The 25,820-nt window shown below is 40.4% G+C and overlaps 2 protein-coding genes across 7 annotated transcripts in view; one reads left to right on the forward strand and one right to left on the reverse strand.

Annotated features, from left to right (window-relative positions):
• Positions 1-25,517, reverse strand: CFAP36 (cilia and flagella associated protein 36). The gene is made up of 10 exons (XM_003830846.5): positions 25,159-25,517; positions 22,914-22,978; positions 21,249-21,350; positions 16,091-16,205; positions 11,129-11,216; positions 9,326-9,377; positions 7,504-7,606; positions 1,006-1,142; positions 711-860; positions 1-173 (listed from the first exon to the last, which is right to left on the reverse strand). Exons 1-10 carry the CDS (start codon positions 25,271-25,273, stop codon positions 72-74), a joined length of 1,029 nt encoding a protein of 342 aa, XP_003830894.1. The 5' UTR covers positions 25,274-25,517; the 3' UTR covers positions 1-71.
• PPP4R3B (protein phosphatase 4 regulatory subunit 3B) overlaps positions 1-25,820 on the forward strand; it is a 119,750-nt gene that overhangs the window by 84,338 nt on the left and 9,592 nt on the right. For 5 of the 6 annotated variants that reach the window (XM_063594937.1, XM_034953181.3, XM_063594941.1 and 2 more), the window contains one exon: positions 1,255-6,470. The exons of the other annotated variant lie outside the window; for it this stretch is intronic. In XM_063594937.1, the coding sequence (XP_063451007.1) occupies positions 1,255-1,305 (51 nt within the window). In that variant the 3' untranslated portion in view covers positions 1,306-6,470. Of the gene's footprint in view, positions 1-1,254; positions 6,471-25,820 lie in introns of those variants that run through there. 6 annotated transcript variants of the gene reach the window in all.

A 25,820-nucleotide genomic window follows, 5' to 3' on the forward strand; every position in this document is an offset into this window, starting at 1 on the left:
TCAGTGTAAGGACTAAATAATTTATTTTTAAGACAATTTGAACTTCCATTTTGTTAAATTGTTCTTAATTATTACTTATTAATAACTTCTTCTTTGAGTTTCTCTGCAAGCAATCTCCTCTTTAGTAATGTTTGCTTCTCCTCTGCTGTCATTTCTGGTTTCTCTGTCATTTCCTGAAAAAAAAAGAAAAAATTGGCTACAGTATGAAATAGGGTCATTTGTCTAAAATTCCCAACATACTGCCTCAAATGAACAAAAATCGGGGGCACTTTCTTGTGGGACGGAGGGAGAGACAGACATAGACTAGGTCTCCTAAATCTCTTCTTCGTAAAGTCTCTTCTTGGAGAACCCCTCTGGGAAGTGGTGGCTGATGTGCTCTATGATAAAGGTGGTACTGATGCTGCTCTATGATAAAACATTTCAGAATGCTCAGGTGAAACAGACCACCAACCCTGACATACTCAGAGAAGGGCAAGTAAAGAAACAGCGTAAGAAAAAAATGTATAATGACACCGCTATTTTCTGCCTCAAAAAATCCTTATCACAACAATTTCACTTCCTAGAAAAGACTTAGCAGCTACTGCACTAGGAGGTGATTAATATGAATGGGTCTGCAAGCAAAATTTATTAGAGGCTTTCTTGCACATATTCTGATTTTGATAGCTCCACCACCAGATTTGTAAATCTTGACATATTAAGGCTAGCCATACCTCTTCCTCCCCAGTGGGTTTTCCTTTCTGCTCCATATTTTGTATCTGTTTAGTCCTCATATCCTTTCTCATGGACATCAACTTATCTCTCTTCTGCTTGAGATAGTGTTCTCGTTGCCGAAGTTCTTCTGTTCCAAGTACTGATAAGTTCTGGGTCAAGTAAGAAAAGGAGCTATCTAAATTCAAGTCCATTTAGTAAGTAGCACAGATGCCCACTGAGTGATTCAATTCGAAGTTTGATTTCCCAGTACCTTGTCATTTTGCTTATAGTTCTTAAGTGATGTCGTTTACTTACTGCTATTGGTCCTTCAATGCTAGCATGCTCTAAGCCAGGAATCTTCAGGCCTTTTTGTGGGAGGGAGGAAGTTTCAGACCTTTCCACTTTTCTTCCCAAAGGTTCTATTGACTGATTAGCAAAATGCATTTTAACTTCTGGCAATAAGTAGAGAATAAGACCAATTAGAATATTATGAGAAATATTTTAAGTATTAGGCTAGGTTTACCGAAATGAGCTAATGTTAATAATACTTGTTTTTCCTCATAGTCATTCAGTCAACATATATTCAGTGCCTATACTGTGCCAGCCACTGGGTAAGAACAGTAAACATCATGTCTCTATCCTTAAGGAGCTTGGAACTACAGTTTCTCACCTACTTCTCAACAAGTACCATGCTTCTGCTGTTTGTACAGTACTATAGCTACAAAAAGGTAAAATCCTTGTCTAAAGATTAGAACTACACTATAATATAAGATTGCCACATAATCCAAATAAACAGTATACTAATCCCTTACTACAATGTAATTGGTTTCCAAACTTTTGCTTGCATGTAAAAAGTCACCCTATATTTTCAGAACAATTAATGTAAAACTATAATTTTTTGTATTGCAATAGTGCATGCCAGTAATGTCAATAATTTTTGTTTATAATTATGTATTGAAGATAACTATAAACCTGCCAGTGCATTATGAAAATGTAAAGATTTCTAAAGCAAGCAGAACTTGGAAGCACATATAAACATGAGCACTAAATACTTTCCAGCCATTTGGTGACTGTGCCAACCAAGAGAGAGAGTTAACATTCTAATTGCTCCTCTGAGCCATTTTTTATTATAAGGTGATTGTTTTTAAAAAGATAAAACATTTTCAGTGTAAATACATGGGCTATGAAAGAAAGCACACTGAGACAAGCAAAGACATTAAAATGATGCTAAGATCTAAAAGCATGATGGGAAAACATGGCACACGTGTCTCTAAATGATTAAAATTTTTGCCACACCTGGTTGATCCTGCCAGTTAAAAAAAAAAAAAAATACCTTGCCAGCATACATACTAAAACAGAAAACAGAATTTTGTCTGTGCAAGAAACTTGACAACAGACCACTCCTCTAGCAGTGACCAGACTGACTACAGTGCCAGAGAGGTTGAAGGAAGAAAAGCTCTCCAGACCCTTGGACAATAAGGGAAATCTCCATGGAAAAGATAAGCTGTAACCAGCACTCCAAACCAACCTAGACAGGGAGCTACATAACTAACAGAAATAAAGATAGAGGTAAAACACCGCTGTTATTACTGAGAGTGACGTTAGCAGAGGTAGGCTTAGCCCTCAGTGGACTCACAGAACTGGAGAAGGGACAGTTCAAATAATTCCTGAGGAGGGGGGAACCCATACATATAAGCATTTATATTCCACTCATGTTCTTTCTCTGGACAGTTCTTGCCTTGGGTTTGTTAATTATGAACATACGTATATTCTCAGGCCTAGAAAGGAAAGTACTTGAAGCCAAATACTTAGCTTCTCTAATTTCTAGGAAGGGAAGATCAGAAAGCCAGAAAACCTAAAGAAAGATCATCTCATCTCTGGCAAATCTGCATCAATCTGAGAAAAGACACTATCCATTGCTGGCAGGAATGAGGGAAAGACAGGCAAAAGGACAAAACAGAAGCTCAAACAACTTCATGATTCTTCCAAACTCAGGTCTTCATACTGGGCTTCCATCACTTTGTACGAAGTGATTCTCTGAAATATCAGATATGCGCATTTGAAAAAAATTATTTTAAAAATTGAAATCATTACTTTTGAAATCTACCATTTATGGTGTACCATTAATGTGTACAACTGAATTATATGTGGTTTGAGATCAAGTTTTCTATAGCTTCACTTAGATAAGAAAGCAGACAAAGCAAATTTATTCAATTTATGTTAGACACAAGATTTAAATAGTATATGTACTTAGGTGTATATAAAACAAAGTTAATTTGGGTCAGCAAACTAGAGCACAGACAAACCTAAAGCAGGAGCTTTCATATATATCATTAAAATGAGGCTATTTCTCCTTACAATCTGTAGCATATATATAAAAAAGAAATGGTTTGACTTGGTACAAAGAAAGAAGCAAGGTAACTTCACAGATCTGCGTCTGGTTCAATATACTCCTGTTGTTCTATCAAATAAGAATCTAACTCCTTAAAATTAATGGGTGCTCTCAGTAAACTAGGAATAGAGAGGAACTTCCTCAACTTCATAAAGAGTATCTACGAAAAACTCTAAAACTTAACACAGTACTTAATGGTGAGAAATTAGAAGGTTTCTCACTAAGATCAGAAACAAGGCAAAAATGTCCCCTCTCACCTTTCTGATTCAACATCATACTAGAAGTCCTACCTAATCCACTAGGACAAGAAAAGGAAATAAAAGGTACACTGATTGGGAAGGAATAAATAAAAATGTCTTTATTTGCAGAACACATGATCATCTATGTAGAAAATGCAAAACAACTGACAGAAAAACTGAAATGAATAATTATATAGCAAGGTTACAGGATACAAATTAATAACAGTTTATCACTTTCCTTTATACCAGTAATGAATAAATGGAATTTAAAATTAAAAATACCATTTACATTAGCACAGCACCCCTAAAAATGAAATACTTAGATATAAAATATAACAAAATATGCACAAGATCTATATGAGGAAAACTACAAAATTCTAATGAAATCAAAGAACTAAATAAATGGAGAAATATTCCATGGTTTTTATTTTATTTTATTTTGAGATGAAGTTTCGCTCTTGTTGCCCAGGCTGGAGTGCAATGGCACGATCTTGGCTCACTACAACCTCTTCCTCCCGGGTTCAAGCGATTCTCCTGCCTCAGCCTCCCGAGTAGCTAGCATTACAGGAACTTGCCACGATGCCCAGCTAATTTTTTGTATTTTTTGTAGAGATGGAGTTTCACCATGTTGGCCACGCTGGTCGCAAACTCCTGACCTCAAGTGATCCACCACCTCGGCCTCCCAAATTGCTGGGATGACAGGTGTGAGCCACTACTCCTGGCCTTTTTTTAATTTTTTTATTTTATTTTTTTTGAGACAGGGTCTCACTCTGTCACCTAGGCTGGAGTGCAGTGATGCAATCTCAACTCACTACAACATCCACCTCGTGGGCTCAAGCAATTCTCCTGCCTCAGCCTCCCTAGAAGCTGGGACTACAGGCGAGCACCACCATGCCTGGCTAATTTTTGTATTTTTTTTGTAAAGACAGGGTTTCGCCAAATTGCCCAGGCTGGTTTTGAACTCCTGAGCTCGAACAGTTTTCCCGCCTTGGCCTCCCAAAATGCTAGGATTACAGGCATGAGCCACCATGCCCGGCCTATTCCATGTTTATGGACAGGAAAACTCAATGTCAAGATGTCAGTTCTTCCCAACATGATCTACAGATTCAATACAATATCAAGCAAAATTTCAGCAAGTTATTTTGTGGATACTGACAAACAGATTCTAACATTTATATGGAGAGGCAAAACACCCAGAATAGCCAACACAATATTGAAGAACAAAATTGGAGGACTGACACTACCCAACTTGGAGACTTCAAACTACAGTAATCAAGAGAGTGTGGTATTTGCAAAAGAATGGAGAAATAGATCAACAGAACATAATAGCCCAGAAATAAACTCACATAAATATAATCAATTTATCTTTGACAAAGGAGCAAAGGCAATACGATGAGGAAAGGAAAATGGACATCTGAAAGAAAAAATATGAATCTAGACACAAACTTTACACCCTTCACAAAAAATAATTCAAAATAGATCACAGACCTAAATGTAAAATGTAAAACTATAAAAATCCTAGAAGATAACATAGGAGGAAATTTAGGTGACCTTGGGTATGGTTATGACTTTTTTGATACAACACCAAAGGCACACCCTATGAAAGACATAATTAATAAGCTGAACTTCATTAAAATTTCTGCTATGTAAAAGACAGTATCAAGAGGATGAGAAGACAAGCCACAGACTGGAAGAAAATATTTTCAGAAGACACATCTGATAAAAGACTGTTATTCAAAATATACAAAGAACACTTAAAATTCAACAATAAGAAAATGAACCCAATTAACAAAAAGAAAACAAACAACCCAACAAATATAATGGGTCAAAGACCTTAACAGACTCATCACCAAAGAAGATACATAGATGACAAGCATATGAAAAGATGCTCCACATCATGTCATCAGGGAAATGCAAATAAAACAACGAGATACCACTACACACCTACTAGAATAGTCCAAATCCAGAACACTGACAACACCAAATGCTGGCAAGGATGCAACAAGAATGCTCATTCACTGCTATGGAAATGCAAAATGGTATAGCCGCTTTAGAAGACAGTTTGGCACTTTCTTACAAAACTAAACATACTCTTACTGTAAGATATAACAATCATGCTCATTGGTATTTACCCAAAGGAGCTGAAAGCTATGTCCAAACAAAAACCTGCACATTGATGTTTATAGCAGCTTTTTTCATAATTGTCAAAACTTGGAAGCAACCAAGATTTTCTTCAGCAGATAAATGAATAAACAAACCGTGGCACATCCAGACAATGGAATATTATTCAGCACTAAAAAGAAGTGAGCTACAAAGCCATGACAAGACATGGAGAAATCTTAAATGGATTATTACTAAGTGAAAGAAGCCAATCTGAAAAGGCTACGTACTACTGTATGATTTCAACTATATGACATTCTAGAAAAGGCAAAACTGTGGAAACAGTAAAAGATCAGTGGTTGCCATGGGCTAGGAGGTGGGAAGGATGAATAGGCAGAGCACAAAGAATTTTTAGGGCAATGAAACTGTATACTACATGATACTATAATGGTGAATGCATGTCATCATACATTTGTCAAAATCCACAGAATATACAATAGCAAGAGTGAACCCTAATGTAAACTATGCTCTTTGGTTGGTAATGTTGTGTCAAGGAAGGTTCACCAACGTAACAAATGTACTACTTTTGAGGGAGTCGATAATGGGAGAGGCTAGGCATGTACTAGGGCAGGGACTATATGGGGGAAATCTCTGTACCTTCTGCTCAATTTTACTGTGAACCTAAAACAGCTTAAATTAGGCATATTAAAGAAAGTTGTTCTCCAACTTACATTAAAAAATTAATGGGTAAACATCACACTAATCTCAATTATAGAAGTTCTTCTAAACTAAGGTTTAGAAGAATATATTTAGTGTCAGAAGACCAAGGTAAGTCATAATTTCACCATTGAAGAGTTCGGTGATCTTGGACAAGTCGCTCAGCTTCCTTGAATTTCTTTAAAAAAAAAAAAAAAAAAAAAAGAAGGGATGGGTACAGTGGCTCATGCCTATAATCCTAGTGCTTTGGGAGGCTGAGGCAGGAGGATCACTTGAGGCCAGGAGTTTGAGACCCAGCCTGGGCAACACAGCAACACCCGACTCAACAAAAATAATTTTTTAAAAAAAGATAAGAGTAGCCAGGCACAGTGGCTCATGCCTGTAATCCCAGCACTTTGGGAGGCCAAGGCAAGCAGATCACCTAAGGTTAGGAGTTCGAGACCAGCCTGACCAACATGTAGAAACCCCATCTCTATTAAATATATAAAATTAGCTGGGCGTGGTGGTGCCTGCCTGTAATCCCAGCTACTCAGGAGGCTAAGGCAGGAGAATCACTTGAACCCAGGAAGTGGAGGTTATGGTGAGCCGAGATCACACCATTGCACTCTAGCCTGGGCAACAACAGCAAAACTGTGACTCAAAAAAAAAAAAAAAAGATAAAAGAAAAACAAGGATTATAATATCTACCTCACAGAGTATATTTTTTTAATTTAGAAAAGGACATTTATTTAAAACCATAGGAATCCATAATAAAATGAACTGAATTCATGACCATAATTTCTGTTTCAGAATTACTTGTTTTCTTATATAGAAAATCAGTTCATATTGAGAATAGATTTGCCACATGTTGAAAAGGTCATCCACTAGTATTTCCTACAAGGATTCCTATAAATTTTGATTTCAAAGATATGATTTCTGACCAAATATCTGGACAAAATGGCTACCTCTTATTTTCTAGCTGTACTTAATTCATTGGAAAAGAAATTTAATATTATCTTTCCAAGTTCAGCTTCTCACTAACAAATACCATACAACTGTAAGCATGGAAGAGAATACCAAATGTTATGTGAACCTCTCTTGTAAGCTGCAGCCATGCACAAAGGCTAGTTGCTCCCTCAAGGAGTTTTGCTCTCTACTCTGGGTTCCAGGCTTTACACGGAAACTTGAGGACTATACGCTCTCTTTCAGGTCAGTATCTCGTCTGCAACTTCTTTAACCAAATTCACAAAGAACGTTAAATACCAAAGACATTCAATACTCCCTCCCAGGGCTTTTGAAGTTAAATAAGTATGAGAAAGTGGCACATTCTATATGGTGTTTATGTATTCATATTATTAGAGAAAGATCAGTACACCTCAACCTTACCTGAGGGTGGGTGTGCAAAATGTTCACCATCCCCTTGGGAATTATTCATTATTGCAGCTTCACTGGAATGCACTGTGGGCTCTTCTGTTTTAGCCTCTGATAACTTCAGGATTCCATAATACAGTTTTTAAAAAAACACACAATTTAGATTCATTTTAACTAATTCACTACCTAAAGGATCCAAAGATATTATAGTTTTCTTTTTTTTTTTCTTTTGAGACAGTCTCACTCTGTCACCCAGACTGGAGTGCAGTAGTGTGATCTTGACTCGCTGCAACCTCCGGCTCCTGGATTTAAATGATTCTCATGCCTGAGCCACCTGAGTAGCTGGGATTACAGGTGTGCACTACCACGCTCAGCTAATTGTTGCATTTTTAGTAGAGATGGGGTTTTGCCATGTTGCTGGTCTCGAATTCCTGGCCTCAAGTGATCCACCCACCTCGGCCTCTCAAAGTGCTGGGATTGCAGGAGTGAGCCACCACGTCTGGCCTCTTTAAAAGAAAGTATAAAGTATACACTCTTATAAGAAAGTATATACTTTTGGCCAGGCACAGTGGCTCATGTCTGTAATCCCAACATTTTGGGAGGCCAAGGCCAGAAGATCACCTGAGGTCAGGAGTTCGAGACCGGTCTGGCCAACATGGTGAAACCCTGTCTCTACTAAAAGTACAAAAATTAGCCAAGAGTGGTGGCAGGCACCTATAATCCCAGCTACTGGGGAGGCTGAGGCACGAGAATCGCTTGAGCCTGGGAGGCACAGGTTGCAGTAAGCCAAGATCACGCCACTGCACTCTACCCTGGCCAATACAACAAGACTCAGTCTCAAAAAAAAAGTATATACTTTATATATTAAGAAGTATAAAAAGTTGGCCAGGCACAGTGGCAGGCAGGTGGATCACATGAGGTCAGGAGTTCAAGAGCAGCTTGGCCAACATGGTGAAACCCTGTCTCTACTGAAAATACAAAAAATTAGCTGGGCGTGGTGGTACACGCCTGTAATCCCACCTACTTGGGAGGCTGAGGCAGGAGAATCACTTGAACCTGGGAAGCAGAGGTTGCAGTGAGCCAAGATTGCGCCACTGCACTCCAGCCCAGGTGACAGAGTGAGACTGTCTCCAAAAAAATAAATAAATAAAAGAGTATAAAAGGTTGTTCTGGCCGGGCATGGTGGCTCACACCTGTAATCCCAGCACTTTGGGAGGCCGAGGCAGGCAGATCACGAGGTCAGGAGTTTAAGACCAGCCTGATCAACGTGGTGAAACCCCGTCTCTACTAAAAATACAAAAATTAGCCAGGCGTGATGGCACACGCTTGTAATCCCAGCTACTCTGGAGGCTGAGGCAGGAGAATCGCTTGAACCCCGGAGGCAGAGGTTGCAGTGAGCCAAGATCACACCACTGCACTCCAGCCTGGGTGACAGAATGAGACTCAATCTCAAAAAAAAAAAAAAATGTTGTTCTGTGAGTTACCAGGACAAAAATAAAGAAGGAGAAAAAAGTATAAAAAGTTAAAAACAAATGCTTAAACTTGCCAAAAAAAATGACTACTCTTGCTTATATGCATGTCCTGTAAGATTAATTAGTACTATGTGGTCTTTGTACTATATACAGTTAAGTATATATAGTACTATATAATATGATGGCCAGCAGTAATGCACGACATACATAGAATTATTGATATATTAATATTATTGGTCAATATTTACATTGTACTTAAAATTATGTAGTTCCACATAAGTATAAATTTTAATAGTAAGATCTAGGTGTAAACTTAATAAGAGATAACAGCAATAAAATACTTCTGTTATATGTTCTGTAGGCACCTGTTTTTTCCTCTTCCTTTCTTCTTCCTGGTCATATTCCTCTTTTGATTTTCTGAAATATACAAAAATAAGATAAAAAGATAAATTTCCTTTTTTGGTCAAAGAAAAAATATTCAACTAAGCAACATGCTAACCTAAGCTTACAATAAAAGGCACATTAGACACAAAGATGGAAGATAATCAAGCCTTGCTCTAAAGTGGCTTACAGTCAACTGGGAAAGACATACATAGGCATACAGCATAATACAGTTAGTAACACAAAATACAGGTCTACCCATTTCTTCTAGAACTCTGAATGAACCCTAGCTGAATAAAGATCAATAGATTTGAAATCCTGAACCCAAATTTGAATGGCAAATCCCATTAATAAGGACTTCAATCACCCTCTTTAGAGTGATCAATTACACCCCTCTTGATAAGAGTCATTACACCCCTCTTGATAAAATGTCATTGTTCCAATGGCATCTGAGCTATCATCAAGCACTTGTGATATCACTGTGCCAAAGCCCATCAACTTTTGTAAACTGTTCACTGAGACAGTGCTTTTGGAAAGTAACCAAGGTCAACTGTTATACATGTTCATAACTAAGTTCTATTACTTACACAGTAGTATATTCCCTCAAAAGCTCTTGGAAACTAAAATCTAAAAATACAGTGCTGACCAGTTTTCAGGCCACCAATCAACCAACACAACCAGTCCAAATCAAAACTTTACCAGTCCTCTGAACCAAACACCCTTACCTCTCAAACCTGTAAACTCAAAGCATTCTGTGTTGTCTCAGGCTCCCATTTGCCCCTGCCATCCAAGGAGGGATGTGGCAAGAAAGGGTTGAGTTCAACTGCATATCTGCTACCCTCTCCATAATCACTCAAACCCCCGAAATTAAGCACTGCATCCTGGATCTCCTGCCATAGTTTCCCATCAGGCCCATCCTCTGATCCTCTCTTCTGCTTTGGAGGTGGGACAAAGTACCTAAGTGGGGGGAACTGTAGGATGCTAGAAGATGGTCATGTGTGGTAGTATAGTTGGAGAAGAAGTGACCCCAAAGGCCAAGGCCACAGTCTGCAAGTGACACTGTGATTATAGGCATCCTTTTGCCCTAAACCTAATATATTCTCACAGGAGATTTAAAAATTAGGAGCTACTACTGCCCCTTCCTTCCAAAATTCCCGTAAAGGTCAGGGCACAACAGGCCCAAAAGAAAAAGAAATGTCCATTAACATTTCTTAGTTCTGTGTGGACCCCATTAGTGGTCTGCACACTCCTTGCCAGGCATTTGGCTGAGAATCATTTAACTGGGGAAACAAGGAGACCGGCAAGATACTCATCTGGGATAGACGCCTCTGTCATCCCTCCCTTGAAGGTTACTATCACCAAGTCAGCTATTCAATCTGTGGAATCTGGATGCCCAGCCTCCTACCATGTGACACCTAGAATATGCCACCTCCATAGTGAGATCCAGAAGCCAAGGAGTAAGCTGTTTAGCTCAAGTCATTATACCTCTCTCCAGAGATCAGGCTAGGTCTACTGCAACTTTTTCCCATTGGTGGCTACTTTCCTATTCCTATGATGCGGGTGTAAAAAGACCCTTTCATTTGGACTGATCTGGTATAAGTCACCTGAAAATAACTTTTTCTGTCACTAAGAAATATATTCACAGTCATAAATTGATAAATCATTTTGATGGTTTTCAGTAGAGAATTTAGCAATTTTATTAGTTCATATTTGTTGAGCAAAAAGCATATGTACAGATCATATAATATTAATAATGATTCATTTAAAAAACAATTAAAGAATGGTACCTAAGAACTTCCCTCAGGATTTTCATCTCTTCGTGTTCAAGGTCACTGACCACATCAGAGCCATCGGTTAAGCAGTCAGGTAATACACCTGTTCAAAACCAAAGACCACATGAAATAGTATCAACTCAATTAAAAACATATATTTCTCACTGTTCTAGTTCCTTAAGTACAAGTTATCTTCAGATCTATCACTGTAACATCCTAAGCTATTATCTTTTTAACTATCATCTTTTATTTTATATATATATATATATATTTTTTTTTGAGACAGAGTCTCTTTCTGTCGCCCAGGCTGGAGTGCAGTGGCACGATCTGGGCTCACTGCAACCTCTGCCTCCCAGCTTCAAGCGATTCTCCTGCCTCAGCCTCCAGAGTAGCTGGGATTACAGCTGCCCACCACCACACCCAGCTAATTTTTAGTAGAGATGGGGTTTCACCATGTCGGCAGGCTGGTCTCAAACTCCTGACCTCAAGTCATCTGCCCCCCTCGGCCTACCAAAGTGCCGGGATTACAGACGTGAGCCACCACTCCCGGCCATTTTTAACTATCATCTTTTAAGCCTTTTCCTATTTTACAGAATAAGCCCCACCAAAAACCCCACACTTTTAACTACAAATATCTCTTAGTAATTATTTTATTGGCAATTAAAAATAACAATGTATGGCAACAAAAATTTGTTAATATGTTTTTCTCTTCCATAATCATATAGTGTCTAAGAATATACTACGGAAATCATTGAGTTAGGCTTAATAATGAAACTGCTCTCAAAGGTGTCCCTTAAATGAGAAGAGTCACAAAACAAAATATAATTTTGCTAATTGAAATAGCATTAAAAGTCTTCATTTATATTATAACAGATGTTATTGAAAAGGGTGCTGCTTACTATGTGTAATAAAACCATGGTGTTAAGCACTTTGGGGGGATACAAAGATGAATAAAACGATCTCTGCCCTTGAAGCTTCTATTCAGATGTTGGTCTAATAATTATAAACCAGGGAAGTAGCAACTTCAGCCCAAGAAAATAAAAAGTAACTTAAAATATTGGTTTAATTTACTTTATTACTTTTATCTTCCTGTGAAGCAGGTGGACTGGTAATAATTGTTCTGTTTGCATCTATAATTATTACATTCCACAACATTAGCAGAATGCTTCTTAATTTTTACCTTCCATTTCTTTATCCACATATGACTGTAGGATTTTGGGTCTACTCTTAAGTAGCTTTATTACTCTAATCCTCCTGATGTTTATATACATTTTTTTAAATTAAATATTTTATTTTGAGGTAAGTGCAATTGTAAGAAATAATGCAGAAATCTGCTATATACTCTTTACCCAGCTTCCCCAAGTGGTAACATCTTACAAAACTATAGTAGTACAATATCACAATCAGAAAACTGACATCTAACTAATCCATTAATCTTAAGTGCATTTTTGCTCAGTCAAAAGATATAAAATTATTATTCTCCTAATAATCTTCCTGAGGAAAACTGAAAGTACTAAGAATAACACAACAGTATGAAGTACTTAAAAACCATCAAAATAATACTCTCATTTGCAATTTCTCTAAATTCTTTAATAAGGCACCAAAAAGATAAAAAAGAATCCAGAGAGCCTTTGACTTTTTCTCATCATTAAGAACTATTTTCAAATAGTCTGCAGTTTTGAGTATAATCAACATTAATCTAAGGTATTCACCCCTGGATCTTAGTCAGGCAACATTCTTTCTTTTCTTTTTCTTTTTTTTTTTTTAATTTTGAGACAGGGTCTTGCTCTGTTGCCCAGGCTGGCATGCAGTGGTGCTATCATAGCTCACTGCAGCCTCAAACAGAAGTCTGAGGCTGGGCTTAAGCGATCCTCCTGCCTCAGCCTCTGAAAGCACTGGGACCACAGGCATGAGCCACTGTTTCCAGCCAGCAAAACTCTTAAGTACATGTATTAGAAATTCTGTAGCAGAAACTAAGTATTACCTTATGTTTAAATGTAAGTAAAATGCCCCATGCTGTGGCCTGACAATAGTCATTATTCTACATCATTCCCCTCCTCCTCCCTTGCTAACAGAAGCCAGCTTTTGCAGAATTATCAGGCAGCTAACTACTTAGAGGCAGGGCCCTCCCCAATCCCAGGAGAGTGACTCCTAATTGGTTCAAGCCAATCATAATGGTCTCATTCCCCTTGCCAGATGGTTTAAGAAAGGCAAGTGACCCCAATCCTAATCAATAGGACTTGAGGGAAAAACTGGAGGGTTTCCATGAAATTGTTGTCTTGCTAACAAAAAGAGATGTACAGGAGGAAATATTCCATTTCTTCATAAGACACTGTTGAGTCTGCATTCAATACAGCCAGAGTACAATCATGAGAGAAGATCCTGAGAATGGCAGAGTATAAAGATGCAAAGTGTCGGGGTCCTTGATTAGATCAGTGAGCCACTAAATTAACCAACCCCGAACCTGTCTTCCTTCTCTCCCTTCCTCTGGACTTCTTGTTCTGGGAGATCTTTTCTTCACTGGAGTGTTCTGTTACTGACAGCCTAAGGCATCCACATGATACAAGATATATATTTATTCCCTTTTTATTAAAATCTAAATGAGTTTCCAATTAAATTCCAAACTGAAAACTAAAGAATGCCATTGTCAAGTTCACTATTTCTTTTCCTGATCCCCTAAAAAAATTTGTTTACTAACATACTTACTAAAATTCTCTAACCCATAAATCAGAATAAAGCATAGTTTTCAGGAAAATTCAGAGGAAAGGATTTTATAGAGCAAACCACAGTAGAAAGAGACTATTTTCCAGACTTATTCACATCAAAGTAATAGCACTGTGTCATGCATTCTTCAGGGTTAGGGTGGTGTTTTCCCCCTACCCACAGACAACAGCGCTATTAGCTGCTGGGGAAAGCATCTTGGGATTCTAGTAGATGATTATGATGGTGGCTGGCTCTAAGAGTCTCTACTCACATCAGTCAAATGAGGAGGAAACTCCCCAGTAAGGGCCATGCAAAATTCTCATGTTTGCCATGCAACAACGGAAGCCCTATTGTTGCATGTTCCAGGCCCTTAAGAGCCAACGATACAACTGAACTATAGATCTCATATCTTCAAGAAACAATCGAAGGAAAGGTCCTGCTGCCAAGCCATTAAAGAGGTTATGGGCCATGGTAAAAAAATATCATGGCAATCTATTGAGCTAACGAAGATATAGAAATTAAGGTGAGGTTACCACAGCAAGAAATTTGAAACAGAGATGATAATCTGGGTTAGAAAGGAAATGGTACAATAACAAGTAGCATGGTTAGAAACTCGGCTGTTTTGAGTCAGGATGTTAAATGTAGTTCAGGTACACAAGAAGGGAACAAGAGCAGGAAGAGCTAGAGAGAAAGTGAACTTAAGCACAGGGTCAGGGGAAAGATAAAGCCAACCAGGGTTAATAGGGCTTTGAGTTCCATTTTGTCTTCCACATGATGCTGGTACAAGCTTATCTGTCTCTGCCCAGTGCCCTAGAACAGTGGGTGTTGGTGTGGTCCCAGGACTAGCAGCTTCAGCATCACCTGGGAACTTGTTTGTGTTAGTCCATTTTCATGCTGCTGATAAAGACATACCCGAGACTGGGCAATTTACACAGGAAAGAGGTTTAATCGGACTTACATTTCCACATGGCTGGGGAAGCCTCACAATCATGGCGGAAGACAAACAGGAGCAATCACGTCTTACATGGATGGCAGCAGGCAAAGAGAGAGCTTGTGCAGGAAGACTCCCATTTCCCAAAACCATCAGATCTCATGAGACTTATTCACTATCACAAGAACAGCATGGGGAACACCTGCCCCCAAAATTCAATTACCTCCCACTGGGTCCCTCCCACAATACGTGGGAATTCAAGATGAGATTTGGGTGGGGACACAGCCAAACCATATCATTGTTAAAAATGCAAATTATCGGTACCCCAGACCTATTAAATCGGAAACTGGGAGGCAGCCATATGTGCTTCAGCAAGCCCTCCAACCATTTCCAATGCTTGCTAAAGCTTAAGAACCACTGCTTCCGGCCACGTTGGGAGGCCAAGGCAGGCGGATCAGGAGGTCAGGAGATCGAGACCATCCTAGCTAACATGGTGAAACCCCATCTCTACTAAAAATACAAAAAATTAGCCCGGAGTGGTGGCAGGTACCTGTAGTCCCAGCTACTCAGAAGGCTGAGGCAGGAGAATGGTGTAAACCCACAAGGCAGAGCATGCAGTAAGCCGAGATCATGCCACTGCACTCCAGCCTGAGCAACAGAGCGAGACTCCGTCTCAAAAAAAAAAAAAAGAACCACTGCTTCCTACAAAGGTCCTAACAATCTTAAGCCAGAAAAAGGATGGACACCTCTCAACAGTAACCACAACTACAACCATTCAAAAATACTCAACTTCATAAACATAATGGCTGGGCAGAAAATTGAACTCTGTGAAATCCAAAGTATCATTGAATTCTGGTCTCCTTTCTTTGAGATGTCAAATACAAATCAGGAAGTTTATACTCTTTTTTTTTTTGGAGACAGGGTCTCACTCTGTCACCCAGGCTGGAGTGCAGTGGCGCGATCTCAGCTCACTGCAAGCTCCACCTCCCGGGTTCACGCCATTCTCCTGCCTCAGCCTCCCAAGTAGCTGGGACTACAAGTGCCCGCCACCACGCCCAGCTAATTTTTTTGTATTTTTAGTAGAGACGGGGTTTCACTGTGTTAGCTGGGATGGTCTCGATCTCCTGACCTCATGGTCTGCTCGCCTCAGCCTCCCAAAGTGCTGTGATTACAGGCGTGAGCCACTGCACCCAGCCATATACTCTAAAATCTCAAGTCAGCTGAAGTCTTTCAAACGTGAAATAAATGTACACGAGACAGCTACATTTAAGACCATATTAGAATAGTCAAAACTGTAAAAAAAAATGCATTTAGTACTTAGATTTCTAACTTCAACATTTTACCATTTCTCTCTTGAATTATTCGAATGGCTTGCAGCTGCATTTCAATGTTTTTCTGGACCATCATTGCTTTAAAGATAGTAAAATCTTCTGCTGCCAACACAGGTTGCAAAATGGCCTGTGGAAAGAAGTCTCAAGTGAAATGAAGATTCAAGTTTTAAAACTATTACCCATACATTCGAACCATTTCTACTGCAAAACAGTAGATTAATTCAAGAATGCTACATTGTTATTTATGATTAGATGTCCCAAAAGGACAATTTTAAAATTTATTTTAATAGCCTTTAAAACAGGGTTCTCAGCCGGGCACGGTGGCTCACACCTGTAAACCCAATACTTTGGGCGGCTGAGGCAGGCAGAACACTTGAGGTCAGGAGTTCAAGATTAGCCTAGCCAACATGGTGAAACCCCATCTCTACTAAAAAAATAAAAAAATTAGCCAGGTGCGGTGGTGCATACCTGTAGTCCCAGCTACTCAGGAGGTTGAGACCAGAGAATCATTTGAACCAGGAGACAGAGGTTGCAGTGAGCCAAGATCGCACCTCTGCACTCCAGCCTGGGTGACAGAGCAAGACTCCGTCTCAAAAAAAAAAAAAAATTTTCAAAAGGATCAGTATTGTGATATGCAAATTATATCTCAATAAAGTTGTTTAAAAAAAAAGAAAGCTGGAGTAGCTTAATTTAGTTTCAGATAAAGTAGACCTCAGAACAAGAAAGATGATCAGGAATAAAGAGGGGCATTTGTTTATAATTCTATAAAATATAATACTTTATGATTATTCTATGATTACATATTTTATATATAATTATATAATTCCTTATAATTCTATAAAACAAAAATTGTGGCCAGGCGCAGTGGCTTATGCCTGTAATCCCAGCACTTTGGGAGGCTGAGGTGGGCAGATTACCTGAGGTCAGCAGTTTGAGACCAGCCTGGCCAACATGGCAGAAGGTGTGTACCACATCGCCCTGCTAATTTTTTTGTATTTTATAGAGTTGGAGTTTCACCATGTTGCCCAGGCTTGTCTCAAACTCCTGAGCTCAAGCAATCTGCCCACCTTGGCCTCCCAAAGTGCTGGAATTATAGGCATGAGCCACCATGCCTGGCCCACATGTGTTTTTTAGAGTGTGTTGTTTAATCTCCAAGTATTTTGTTTTTTTCCAATTATCTTTTGTTATTTATTTCCAGTTTAATTATGTTGTGGTCTGAGAGCAGACACTGTATGATCTCTCTTCTTTTAAATTTGTTAAGGTATGTTTTATGGCCCATAATGTAGCCTGTCTTGACGAACATTCTGTGTGATCTTGAGAAGAATGTGTATTTTTGATTATTGGATGAAGTGGTGTATGTCAAATAAATTCAGTTGACTGAAGGTGCTGTTGTTTGTTTATTTATTTATTTATTTATTTTGAGATGCAGTCTTGTTCTGTCACCCAGGCTGGAGTGCAGTGGTGCGATCTCGGCTCACCGCAACCTCCACCTCCCAGGTTCAAGCGATTCTCCTGCCTCAGCCTCCTGAGTAGCTGGGATTACAGGTGCCCACTACCACACCCGGCTAATTTTTGTATTTTTAGTAGAGACGGGTTTCACCACGTTGGCCAGGCTGGTCTCGAACTCCTGACCTCAAGTGATCCACCCACCTCGGCCTCCCAAAGTTCTGGGATTACAGGCATGAGCCACCGTGCCTGGCCTGAAGGTGCTGTTTAGTTCAACTATGTCTTTACTGATTTTCTAACTACTGGATCTGTCCAATACTGACAGAGGGTGTTGAAGTCTCCAACTATAATCATGTATTCATCCATTTCTCCTTGCAGTTCCGTTTCTGCCTCACACATTTTGTTGCTTTGTTATTAGGTACATACATATTAAAGATTGTTATGTCTTCTTGGAAATTGCCAGATTTTTTCACATTAATGTGGGCATACCAATAACATTTAAATTATTTTATTATTATTATTATTTTAGAGACAGGGTCTCACTCTGCAGCCCAGGCTGGAATACAGTGGTACAGTCATAGCTCACTGCAGCCTCAAATTCTTGGGCTCAAGCAATCCTCCCACTTCAGCTTCCCAAGTAGCTAGGACTACAGCAGCGTGTCACCATGCCCAGCTAATTCTTGTATTTTTATTTTTTGTAGAGATGGGGTCTTGCATTGTGGCCTAGGCTGGTATTGAGACCCTGGCCTAAAGTAATCCTCCTGCCTCAGCCTCCCAAAGCATTGGGATTACAGGTATGAGCTATCACACCCAGCCAAAATGTAGTGGCTCACACCTGTAACCCCAGAGCTTTGGGAGGGTGAGGCAGGAGGATTGCTTGATGCCAGGACCTCAAGACCAGCCTGGACAACACAGCATGACCCCCTCTCTACAAAACAACTGAAAAATTAGCCAGGCATAATGGTGCACACCTATAGTCCTAGCTACTCAGGAGGCTGAGGCAGGAGATTCACTTGAACCCAGGAGTTAGAGGTTGCATAGAACTATGACTGAGCGACTGCAGTCCAGCCAGGGTGGCAGAGAAAGGCCCTGTCTCAAAAACAAAAACAAACAAACAAAAAAGGTTTTCTATTCCTAGAATTAAAGGTGATCATCAAATGAAAGGTTGTGCAAAAGAGGAAGTGCTGGATTAAAAAGTAGTCAAGGCAACCTCTTCTAGGCCATCATAACAAGACAATTTAAATTAATAAACATTTATTGAGAACTATGTACTAGCAACTAAGTTTTCATCTCTGTTCTACCAGCAGGGAATGCAAATATACTAAACACAGCTCAAAGGACTTACAATTTAGTAGGGCAAATAGACTTGTAGGAAACTATAATTCAAGGCAGAGTAACAAAAATATCAATTTAAAATTGGCCTACTTAAGTAGATTGAATTCTGGTCTGACTTTAGAATAAGCAGCAAAGCTGCTATAACAAGTAGCATTTCAACCAGGCCCTGATAATGAGGATTTCTCCACATTATGAAAGGAATGATGGAGTGGTCTGGGGAGGGGACCATACATTCCAGGTTAAGGGACAGCATGAGCAAAGGTAGGTGTACAGATGCTTATAAGAGCAAGTGGCAGCAGGGCGTGGTGGCTCACGCCTGTAATCCCAGCACTTTGGGAGGCCGAGGCGGGTGGATCGCCTGAGGTCAGGTGTTCCAGCTTGGCCAACATAGTGAAACCCTGCCTCTACTAAAAATACAAAAACTTAGCCGGGCATGGTGGTGGGAGCCTGTAATCCCAGCTACTTGGGAGGCTGAGGCAGGAGAATCACTTGAACCTAGGAGACGGAGGTTGCAGTGAGCCGAGATTGTGCCATTGCACTCCAGCCTGAGCAACAAGAGCGAAACTCTATCTCAAAAGAAAAAAAAAAGAGAGCAAGTTACCTGGAATGGCAGTAGAACATAATATATTGGAGAACTATAGCAAGGGATCATGGCTAAAAATACAATCTGGAGTCTCATCTTAAACAATTCTTACCATATCTTGCTAAGAAATTACAGTTTATTTAGTAGAAGATGAGATGCCAAAGCCAATGTTTTGTTTTTTGGGGTTGGGTCCTAATCTGTTGCCCAGGATGGAGTACAGTGGCATGATCTTGTCTTACTGCAGCTTCAACCTCCTAGGCTCAAGTGATGCTCCTACTTCAGCATCCTGAGTAGGTACTCTGGGGAGAACACCACCACAACCTACAACAAGCTAACTTTTATATATTTTTTAAAGATGGGGTCTCACTATGTTGTCCAGGCTGGTTTCAAACCCCTGGCTTCAAGCAATCCTCCTGTCTTGGTCTCCCAAAGTGCTGGGATTATAGGCATGAGCCACTTCCTGGCCTTCAGTTTTTGAGCAAAAGGCTACTTGGGTAGTAGCAACATATCCCAATCCTCACCCTCTGAGCAAGGGCACTCAGTTGGCTTGTCTGGGCTGGGGATACTGGCTCTACTACTTATTTAGCTGTGGACTTTGGACTATTTGCTTAATATATCTGTGCTTTGGTTTCCTCATTTCTTTTTTGTTTTTTTTTTTAGACAGTTTTGTTCTTGTTGCCCAGGCTGGAGTGCAATGGCGCGATCTTGGCTCACCACAACCTCCGCCTCCCGGGTTCAAGCGATTCTCCTGCCTCAGCCTCCCAAGTAGCTGGGATTACAGGCATGCGCCACCATGCCCAGCTAATTTTCTATGTTTAGTAGAGACGGGGTTTCTCCATGTTGGTCAGGCTGGTCTCGAACTCCCGACCTCAGGTGATCTGCCCGCCTCGGCCTCCCAAAGTACTGGGATTACAGGCGTGAGCCACTACTCCAGGCCTGGTTTCCTCATTTCTAAATGGAAGTTATATAGTAGCAGTTTCTTAAGAGGTGTCAGGAAGATTAAATGAGATAAAACATGTCAAGTGCCCAAAATATCAATTAGCACAAGCCCTCAATAAACATTAGTTTACAGGCTGGGCGTGGTGGCTCATGCCTGTAATCCTAGCCTTTGGGGGGCCAAGATGGGCAAATCCCTTGAGCCCAGCATTCAAGAACAGCCTGGACAACACAGCAAGACCCTGTCTCTACAAAAAAAAAAAAAAAAAATTAGCCATGTGTGCTGGTGCGGCACCTGTAGTCCCAGCTACTAGGAAAGTTGAGATGGGAGGATTACCTGAGCCCAGGGATGTTGAGCCTATAATGAGCTGCAATCACACTAAACTCCAGCCTGAGCAATAGAGTGAGACCCCATATCAAAAAAACAACAAAAACAAACATTAGTTTATAACATATGTATTACTACTTCAGCCTAGCACTACACAACCAGTAAGATAATACAAGTAGTTCCAAGAGAAGGAAGCTGCAGCAGGAACTACTGACTGTGGATCTGCTAAAATTATAAAAGGAGCAACTGCAGAATTATTGGAGATCTATGTAAATAAAACAGTAGTTTGTATAAACCCTGTGATCTTATTCTAGTTCTAAGTTTAGAAAGGTCACTTTGAGTTGCATCAGTTCATTAATGCCTCAAATTATCATTTTTCAGGGTTGCTCTCAAAAAGAACTCATATGTGATGAATTATCTTTCTACCTCTCACAATGTCTAAAATATTACACTTTGTCAATCAAACATTCAAATTTAAGTGAATGTTTAACCCTGGGCATTTGTTAAAACTGTATGTTAGCAGAATAACACAAAGCAAAAACCTGTGATGTATGGGTCTTTGCAAGAGGAGAAGTGCATGCTTCTTGAAATTGATCTTCATTAATTCCAATTTCTTTGAGGTAACCTTCTAACAGCTTTTCAACCTAAAAAAACAAAGTTTAACTTTTATAATTACATAGAAAAATTCTACATGACAGTTTGCATATTATGTATTTAGTTTAGAAAAGTATCATCGAATTTTTTGCAAATATTAATCTACATAATATTACATGACAGTGACATTGTCTTTCACCAAAACACAAATTAAAAGTTAATATTTTTGCTGAAAATCACATGAAATTGTATTTCTTCTAATAGAAATAGTTGAAGTCAGGATTATGAAGTTCAGTGTGGTACAACTCTTCTGCTACCCAGAGGCATTTTTTTTTCTTCTTTTCTTTTCTTTCTTTTTTGAGATGGAGTCTCACTCTGTCACCCAGGCTGGAGTGCAGTGGTACGATCTCGGCTCACTGCAACCTCTGCCTCCCAGGCTCAAGCAATTCTCCTGCCTCAGCTTCCTGAGTAGCTGGGACTAGAGGCGCCTGCCACAATGCCCGACTAATTTTTTTTTTTTTTTTTTTTTTTTTGGTAGAGATGGCGTTTCACCATGTTGGTCAGGCTGGTCTCGAATTCCTGACCTCAGGTGATCCGCCTGCCCTGGCCTCCCAAAGTGCTGGGATTATAGGCATGAGCCACCACGCCTGGCCTTTTCTTTTCTTTTTTTTTTTTTTTTTTTGAGACAGGGTCTTACTCTGTTGTCCAGACTGGACTACAGTGGCACAGTAATAGCTCACTGCAGCCTTGACCTTCTGGGCTCAAGAGATCATCCTCCCACTTCAGCCTCCCAAGCAACTGGGACTACAGGCACATGCCATCATGACTGACTAATTTTTGTAATTTTTATAAAGATGGAGTTTCACCATGTTGCCCAGGCTGGTCTCGAACTCCTTGGCTGAAGCAATCCACCTGCCTTGGCCTCCAAAGTGCTGGGATTATAGGTGTGAGCCACTGAGCCCCACTGCCAGAGGCATTTTTTAAAATCACAAGACAGGCTGGGCAGTGGCTCACGCCTGTAAACCCAACACTTTGGGAGGCCCAGGCAGGTGGATCACTTGAGCTCTGGAGTTCCACAGCAGCCTGGGAAACACAGAGAAACGCCATCTCTACAAAATACAAAAAAATTAGCAGGGCATGGTGGTGCACACCTGTAGTCCCAGCTACTCAGGTGGCTGAGATGGGAGGATTGCTTGAGCCTGGGGAGGTTGAGGCTGCAATAGGCTGTGATAGTGCCACTGCACTCCAGCCTGGGTGACAGAGCAAGACCCTGTCTCAAAAATAAAAAATAGAAAAATCACATGACAACCATGACGAAGTGAATAATTATTATGTCCCTGGATGCATCAACAAAATAAGAATAAGATATAAAGAATACATGCAAGAACCCATAAAGAGTTGTAAAACCATTCCTTAGAGTAGAGGTGATAAGTCATCCAAATGAGATACTCAGAGCACCTGTGGAGACAGATATAACTGGCACTATTGTTAAGGTAGATTGGATTTTTGTAAAATTAAGGATTTTTAATGTAAAAATATTTTTCTTCATTTAGAAAAGCTATAAGTAGTATTAGCCTAATTACTTTTAAAAATCAGTGAAAAAAAATACTCACTAGTTCTTTGTATTCCTGATGAATCTCTGTATAGGTCAATTTGCTTTCTTCTTCATCATCAAAAACTAAATTTAAAAGAAAATATTACATAGTGTAAAAACCAAATCATTTTATTAATGCAAATTTAAAAATCCACTCCTTCCAAATAGAACTGTCAACCTAGCTCTTCAGCTTTGAATTCTTAGGGTTTATCTTTTAAAAATATATAAATGAATATATCTAAAAATATATACTATTGGCCGAGCACTGTGGCTCATGCCTGTAATCCCAGCACTTTCGGAGGCCAAGGTGGGTGGATCACCTACGATCAGGAGTTCGAGACCAGCCTGGCTGATGTGGTGAAATCCCATCTCTACTAAAAATACAAAAATTAGCCAGGCGTGGTTGTGCGCGCCTGTAGACCCAGCTACTCGGGAGGCTGAGGCAAGAGAATTGCTTGAACCCAGGAGGCGGAGGTTGCAGTGAGCCAAGATTGCACCGCTGCACTCCAGCCTGGGCGGCAGAGTGAGACTCCATCTCAAAAAAAAAAAAGAAAAAAAAAATACACACACACACACACACATATATACTATTAATTGTAAACAAGCTTTTTTGCCTACTTGAGAAAATATTTAAAATGAATACTACCTCATATTTAAGACAAAAACACATTTCAATCAATATGAGGCAATAATTTCTTCATAACTTTTAATGTAATATTATTGTTAATGGTTAAATCCTTTTACAATAGGTTCCATATTATTTTATTGTACTGGAATTTTGCTGATGTAAATGTTACTGAAAGTGACCAGGCCATTTTTGTTACCACAGATAAATAATGAAGTTAAATAAAATCAAAACAAGTGTTTACTGAATGATCATATGTATAAAACAATGCAGTGAGCCAAGATCACGCCACTGCACTCCAGCCTGGGCAACAGAGCGACACTCTGTCTCCCAAAAAAAAGAAAAAAAAAAAAAGGAGTACAAATACAAGTTATTTTGTTTTTGAACATTGTTAAAAAATTACCTGTAAAAATAACACTTTAATAACTATGATTTGAATATTGATTATAGCAATGAAAACGTAATGAAAAGATTCAGTGGTCAAACTGAATTTCATCTTTACCAGATTCATGATATCTTGGAATTTAAAGAAGTCTTAAAAGGTCATCCAGGATAACCGACCATTTGATAGCTGAATAGCTGAATCCCTCTAACCCTATTAAGTCGCTATCAGATCCATTCAAACACTGCTGGAGCCGGGAAGCTCATTACCTTCTGAGGCTGGCTAACTCATCTTGGATACATTCTGTCATGAAACACTTCCTTCACTGAAATTTGTTTCCCTGTAGCTTGTACCAACTGACCCTAGCTCTATTCCACTGAACCTTACAACACAAAGCAGATGTTCAAATAATTGATGAATACTACTACCCTCAAAGTCTTGCCCGATTAAACAACCACAATAACGCTTGGGCACTCATTTATATGACGTGGTTTCTGGTTCCTTTTCTGCGAATGGGCTGCAAATAGTCTCCACGAACTGAATGCAGAACTCCAAGCCTGAAGAACTGGCTCAGAACCCGGAGATGCCTGTCCTTCACGGGGAATATTATGCCATATCTATACGCCTCCTTTGTTCCAAGAATGGTCCTGCCCCACCTCGCCAATTTTTGGTATAGCGAAGAGTAAAGAGCTCACCAAGGGGAACACAGGCCACCAAAATCACCGGCTCTGGGCTTCCTGGAGTTATCACATGCCCTCCTTTGCAGTAACTGTTGGTTTGGAGTGAAATCATTTCTCATTTCCTAAGCTGACTACACCGGGCGAAATGCTAGGGATCATAAGGAACTCAGGTAAACCGACGCTTCTCCTCTCAAGTCTGGCAAAGCTGTTGAAGAAGCCCAGCCAAACAGTCCACCTGCCGAGGGCAGAAACGTTCAGGACAGGGTGAGAGACCGAATTTACGATTCAAGTCTAATGTTCTTCGGACGTGCGCTTGGGCCCCAGAGAAGGGGAGTCTCGGTCCCCGTTCTCAGGTCTGCGAAGGAACACATTGGCAGGGTGAAAGGAATTCCTCCCACATAACCAGCTCTAAACCTGATGACGCGGGTGGAGAAGGTGGTGAGGGGAACGAGACCTTGCGACAGGGGTGGAGACAGGGGGTCGGGGAGACGAGAGATGACTTATGGTTACCAACCCCCTGCCCGCCGCTGGTGTGAGAGAGGAGAAAAGGATTGTCGGTTCGGGCTCTGGTTTTTACCTTCACATTTCTGTTCCACAAAGTCCAAGATGGGGATGGACCAGTCTGGGCCTCGCAGGAACCCCGCGATGCTCTCCACTACCCACTCCACCTCGTCTTCTTCTTCCGCAGCCATCCCGCCCCAAAGGGGCAACGGGGAAGATCCCTAGGCCAGACCGCCGGACCCCGGTTAGGCCTTTGGGCCACAAGGAGCCGAGAGGGAGTAGGGGAAGAGCTGGCCCGCAGTCGCTCAGCCCCCAGGATAGAAGCTACCAACCAGTTAACGCAAAATGGTCGCTATGGCAACACACTTAGTCGCACTAGACCGCGGCCCGGAAGTGAAGACAACTTTCCAGGAGCCTGCGCACTTAGCGGGGAGGGCAAACGTTTGAAAAACGTTTCTGATTGGTTAAAAAAGAACAGTGGACGAGGGCTGAGAAAAGAAGTGTAGCTATTGGCTGGAAGTCATAGACAGATTGCGCTCTCTCTTCTGATAAATGCGTAGGAGCCAAGGTTTAGAAAACGCGCAGTAGCCGGGCGCGGTGGCTCACGCCTGTAATTCCAGCACTTTGGGAGGCCGAGGCTTGCGGATCACCTGAGGTCAGCAGGTCGAGACCAGCTTGGCCAACATGGTGAAACCTCGTCTCTACCAAAAATACAAAAATTAGCCTGGCGTGGTGGCG

This window comes from Pan paniscus, chromosome 12 (genome assembly GCF_029289425.2).
Source record: "Pan paniscus chromosome 12, NHGRI_mPanPan1-v2.0_pri, whole genome shotgun sequence".
Classification (NCBI taxonomy): Eukaryota; Metazoa; Chordata; class Mammalia; order Primates; family Hominidae; genus Pan; species Pan paniscus.

Excerpts from the sequence above, each read along its gene's own strand:
- CFAP36 (XM_003830846.5), bottom strand. The coding sequence starts at position 25,273 with ATGGCTGCGGAAGAAGAAGACGAGGTGGAGTGGGTAGTGGAGAGCATC. Across the intron at positions 9,378-11,128 it reads ATCCTGAGGGAAGTTCTTAG|AAAATCAAAAGAGGAATATG; the intron begins GTACCATTCTTT and ends TGTATATTTCAG. Across the intron at positions 7,607-9,325 it reads AAAGGAAGAGGAAAAAACAG|TTATCAGAGGCTAAAACAGA; the intron begins GTGCCTACAGAA and ends GGAATCCTGAAG.